Consider the following 5,691-nt stretch of genomic DNA (forward strand, 5'->3'; position numbering starts at 1 on the left):
TTCTTTTTGCACGTAACTTTGACAAAACACTTTGAGTCAACATTCTCTCCCTTTGTCAAATTTTTGGCAAAAACCTTGATTCCATAAAAAGCTTTGACTTCTGACTCATCTCCCCCTTAATTGATTCCATGTATCTCTTTTATTGGTGAGTGCTTATCTTTGAGTATGATTTGCTAAAAACAACTCTGTCCCAACTTGCAAAATAGCGCTATACATGTTGCTATTCATAACGAAACCTTCTCTCTTTCTCATACTCAAAGATAAGCACTCACCAATAACAGAGATACATGTTGCTATTCATAACGAAACCTTCTCTCTTTCTCCCCCCTTTTTGCTAAAAAGATTCCTTTTCTCTTTTTCTTGGTGACTAGCACGGGTTCTTGTTTTTTTTTTTTTTTAAAATTTTATTTTTATAGCCTGATTCCTCGCTTGAATCTTTGGGAATCTAGTTTGGCTCTTCCTCTGGTTCATTCTCTCCCTCAGAAAATCTATGGATATCCTCATCAGAGTTATTTGGAGAAGGTGGGTCGGGTTCCCATCCTTATTTTAGGGCAAAAACTGATTGACAAACATCATCATTTGGGTCCATGATGTGATTATTCCCTAAATCAACCGTAATTGGCATAAGGTTTGGCGGTTCTTCATACACTACAGTGGGAAGACTTGGATTACCTGGAGGTGGTTTGCGTTCATTCTGAATATTTTGGAAGGATACTTGTGAAATCGGAACAAGATCCTTAATGATCGTTGCAGGGCCATCATCCTCGATTCGAACTGGATTTGAGAAGACTTCGGTGCCGCTATGATGGGATGTTGTTCCCCTTCGAGGTAATTTCAGCTTTGGTTGTTGACGGGTTTTCACCATTGTTGCTTTCTGGTAGTGTTTCGGTGTATGATAAGAGATGGAGTGATGCGAGTGGGTGGTTTGTGGAAGAAGATGACCACGATCACCTTTTTTTTTTTTTTTTTTTTTTTTTTTTTTTTTTTTTACGTTGACTGGTCCCATGGGCCAGGACCTTGGGCCTAGTTTGGGTGTTTTTTCTGATTTTTCATTGATGAACCTGCCCAAGCTCCATAATTCTTTCACATATAGCGCATCCCAATTTCTGACCTTAATTTTGTATATCTATTACCGTCTAGTGCCTTATCAATGTTTTTGGGTTCAAATTTGGAGGTGTAGTAGTCTACTTTCATTTTGCGGTAATCTTGTTTCTTTCCTCTAGTCATTATTCCTTGATTGAGATCTCCTATGATATTTTTCAGAGGATGATTTTTCTGAGTTTTTAAGACAATAGAATGATTTTTATCCTTTTCTTCATCTGGTTCTGTTTCTGTTATGTAGTCCTGTATATCAGCAGTCAGAGGTGTTGGAACAGTTGTTTCAACAACTCTTGGACTTTCTTCATCAGCTGGAGTTACATCAGTAATGATCACATTCATGGATTCTATCACACTGTCTACACTGAAGGTCCTACTGTTTGATGAATAACCTCAGAATATTCCTTGGTCTCCTTTGATGTCATGAAAATTTATATGTCCCATATGTTGGTGCCGTAATTGTGTTTGCTTGATGGTTGTATGTAAAAAGATATGTCACCATCCCATGTATAGCATTCGTTTGCAGACCTTTTTCCCATCATGACACACTTGTGATTCTGATTAAACATATTGCAATTGTCTCTAGAGAATTCTACTTTAAGTTCATCTTAACAAAGTTTACTTATGCTGATTAGATTTGCTTTTAGACTTTGTACTAAGAAGACTTTTGGCAACCTATGCAGCCCATGGACATTTAAGGTACCACTTGCAATAATTTGTCCTTTTCCACCGTCTCCAAAAGTGACCTGCCCTTCATTTTTGTACTGGATGTTCTCAAGATTTTTCTGGATTTCCAGTCATATGTCTTGAACATCCGCTGTCAAAGTACCAAATGTTTTGCTTGTTGCTAATTCTTGTAGTATATGCAACAGCTTGTATTTGATCTTTTCTAACCCAGATTTTCTTGCTGTTACTTTTGCTTTGTACTGCCTAATATCTGTTGTTTTGTCTGTAATAGAGATTATTCTATCTTTTGAAGTAGTACGCCTTTATGTGTCCCAATCTGTGGCAGTAATAGCATCTGATTCTCCTTCAGTGTTGAAAGTGATGTTGTGACACCTCAGGATTTTCAGAAGAGTGGCTTTCACTGGATGTTGGATTTGGAGATCTAGGCCTTTCAGCTAGTGCCTTGATTTCTTGTAACTGTGTGAGGGCTCTTAGGGTTGGGGATTCTACCTTTGGGACAAGAATATGAATTACTATTATTAGTAATAGATATTTACATAGATAGCAAATTTGAAAAAGAAATGAGGGTGGCTGTAATAATGGTGATTATGAAAACGGTTAGGAAGATTAGAGATAATTAGGAGATGATTATAAGTACTACCATATACACATATCATAGATACATATATTCACGAACATACATATATATTAATAATCTGTCCATAATTATATAATACATAAATATCTACTTTATTGAAATTACTCACAATAAAATATCTACTTTATTGAAATTACTCACAATAATATATAGTATAAATCATCATCACATCAACATTACCATGCATAAAGGTGTAACTAATATATTAAAAGCATGATCATCCATTTCAGTCACAAAATAGTATTTCTAAAATAAATTAGGAAGTTATAATTTTAACTAAAATAATTTTAGTGCCAAAATAATCATCATTTTGCTTTAATAGAGATAGAGATTAATTCATGTGAATATTTTTTTTTTTGAAAGGAGCTGTCATGGCATTTATTCAAAATATTGTGAAATAGAGTGTGGTTGGACAGAGTCCCAATACATAGTAGCAGGCTGAATAGAAGTAGACGAAGCTAAAATATGAGCTAAATAGTTCTCTGCTCTAGGAATAAAAACAATTGAACAATAATTAAAAGATGCGATACGTGCTCTGTAGGCATCTATGGCATAGCCAATATACGACCTTAGTGAGGCCGTTGGTTCTGAGAGGTATTGCTTTAGAGTCAAACAATCTGTGAATAATTGTATAGAACGGTCTCCACGAGTCCATAACCATGAGAGAGCTTCCTTACATGCGAACACTTCCGCCATAAGCGGGGACTGACAATTTGGCAAGCGTATACTGAAGGCCGAAATATATCCTCCTTCTCCATCCATCAACACGGCTCCAGCAGTGGCAATACCCGTGTCGTGCGAGAATCCGGCGTCGAAATATCATTTCAACAATGGCGCATGGGTTTCCGGTGGTTGCAGCGTGTTCTCGGCCACACCTTGCTGCTGCCGTACTTGTGCATTCTGTACAACAGCGTTCGGCAGTCCAGTGGCATGCTGCATCGGCGTGTGATCTCGGGAGGGATGAGCTTGCTTCCATGCATGTACTACGGCGGCAGCTGAGGCAAGCACTCTCCGCGGGCGTGGCAGGCATGCATCCCACACTGCACCATTCCTGGCCCTCCAAATGTAATATAGAATTGCAGCTGCGTGAATAACCTGGTTAGTGTCTAAAATATTTAATAGTTCACTAAACCAAGTATAGAAAACATTTGTCATATTGATGGGGATTGGAAGGTGAGATTGGCTCCAAATGGACTTAGCATAATCACACGATACTAAAGCATACATTGTGTCCTCATTTGCCATCCCACACATGGCACATGTTGGTTGTATGTCCACTCTCTTTATAATCAGATTTACCGTAGTGGAGAGGATATCATTCAACGCTCTCCATAAGAAAGTTTTCCATTTGGGGGTATCTTGAGCCTCTATAGGCTTAGCCAATTGTCAAAGTTGCTCGTAGTATGATCATAGTCTCCAACAATAGCCCTGTACCCATTCTTTACTGTATAGTTTCCTCTCTGATCCCCATGCCAATACCACATATCGTCATAGTCTGGTGATACTGGTATTTTTAATATTCGGGGTATATCAATGGGGTCAAAAATATCTGTCAAAATATCCGGATCCCAAGTACTCGTATCCGGGTCTATTAACCCCTTAACAGTCGCATTACTCAAATGCATAGGTTTTTCTGTGTGGATCTTTGGATCGTGTTGGTCCTGCAGCCATGAGTGGTCTCATATTAACGTTGTTTCCCCGTTTCCAATTCTACGCCTGATCCCCCCACATACCATGTCATGAGCTTCCATAATACTGTGCCAACAGAAACTAGGGTTATTCCCTATACAAGCATCATAAAAAGTCCCTTTAGGATAATATCTGGCTTTATAGACTTTCGAAACCAGAGACTCAGGTGTAGTAAGTAATCGCCATGCTTGCTTACCCAACATTGCCAGGCTGAAAGCATGTAACTCCTTGAAGCCCAGACCCCCATGCTTCTTTGGTATACACATCTTATCCCAGGCCTTCCAATAGATGCGTCGGTCATTCCCAGATCCCCACCAGTAACGGTTCATAGTTCGCTCAATAGCTGTACATATTCCCATTGGTAATAAGAAAACACTCATTGAGAAAGTAGGCATAGCTTAAGCCACACTTTTTAACAAGATTTCCTTACCAGCCTGTGATAACAATTTCTTATTCCAGGAAACAATCTTATGCCTGATCCTATCCTCAATATACGAGAAAGCTGCTTTCTTATTTCTCCCTATAAAAGAGGGTAGGCCCAAATATTTCCCATAATTGGGAGCTTGGGCAACACCCAAAACATGCGCCACATCATTCATGTCTTCATCCCTCATATTCTTACTATAACATATACTAGATTTATGGTAATTGACCACTTGGCCAGACAACTTTTCATACTGTGCCAAACACTGTTTAATCACGTCAGCCTCCTGAATATTTGCCTTAAAAAATAACAAACTGTCATCAGCAAAAAATAGGTGAGATATAGGGGGAGCTCCTCTTGCAACTCTACAACCATGAATTGTTCCCTGAGAATGTGCTTGCTGTAATAGTAATGAGAGCCCTTCAGCGCAGATAATAAAGAGATATGGGGATAAATGATCACCTTGTCTAGCCCACGGGTCGGGGTAATAGGCAGGCTACGAGAGCCATTTAGCAAAATATTATAAGATACAGTGGTTACACATAACATAATAAGGTCCACCCACCTAGCATCAAATCCCAACGCCATTAACATATTACGTAAGAATGACCATTACATACGATCATACGTCTTCGCCATATCCAACTTTAATGCACCCCACCCAGTCATACCACACTGTTTTCTGTTCAAAAAATGACCAACTTCCGCAGCAACCAGAATATTATATATTATGAGCCTATCAGGTATAAGCGCACTCTGCGTATCAGAAATAATCTCATTCATAAGTGGCTTCATCCTGGCCGAGATCACCTTAGCCATAATCATGTATATCACATTACTCAGAGCTATAGGCCTAAGATCCGAGACCAACTCCGGGTTCTTTTTCTTGGGAATCAAGACTATATCAGTATCATTCAAATTAGCCGGAAAAGTACGAGTATTTAGGCAATTCACAATAAAGTCTGACACATCCCCTCCCACCATGTGAGCATATATCCATTAATGTGTATCCAACTATCAGCTTAGGCTTTTAGTTGAGATGGAGCACATACTTCAATTTGGTATCAGAGTCAGACGAAAGATCATGGGTTCGAATCTTAACGCCACTCGTAAGTGACTACGGTTTACCGGTCCACGTGTTGGTTGGAATCCACTG

The 5,691-nt window shown here is 39.1% G+C and overlaps 3 protein-coding genes across 3 annotated transcripts in view; all 3 read right to left on the reverse strand.

The window, feature by feature from the left end:
- Window positions 1–751: 751 nt before the first annotated feature.
- LOC109171100 (putative late blight resistance protein homolog R1B-16) overlaps window positions 752–5,691 on the reverse strand; it is a 20,262-nt gene continuing 15,322 nt past the window's right edge. The window contains exon 8 of the mRNA XM_019320231.1: window positions 752–763. The gene's annotated coding sequence lies outside the window, so the exon portion shown is untranslated. The remainder of the gene's footprint in view (window positions 764–5,691) is intronic.
- LOC109171098 lies at window positions 3,242–3,676 on the reverse strand. The gene has a single exon (XM_019320229.1). The coding sequence runs from the start codon at window positions 3,674–3,676 to the stop codon at window positions 3,242–3,244; it is 435 nt and encodes a 144-aa protein (XP_019175774.1).
- Window positions 3,790–5,519, reverse strand: LOC109171099. Its single transcript, XM_019320230.1, has 4 exons — window positions 5,156–5,519; window positions 4,542–4,955; window positions 4,156–4,454; window positions 3,790–4,083 (listed from the first exon to the last, which is right to left on the reverse strand). The coding sequence occupies exons 1-4, from the start codon at window positions 5,517–5,519 to the stop codon at window positions 3,790–3,792; spliced, it is 1,371 nt and encodes a 456-aa protein (XP_019175775.1).

The sequence above is a fragment of the Ipomoea nil genome, unplaced genomic scaffold (genome assembly GCF_001879475.1).
Source record: "Ipomoea nil cultivar Tokyo-kokei standard unplaced genomic scaffold, Asagao_1.1 scaffold3394, whole genome shotgun sequence".
Taxonomy (NCBI): domain Eukaryota; kingdom Viridiplantae; phylum Streptophyta; class Magnoliopsida; order Solanales; family Convolvulaceae; genus Ipomoea; species Ipomoea nil.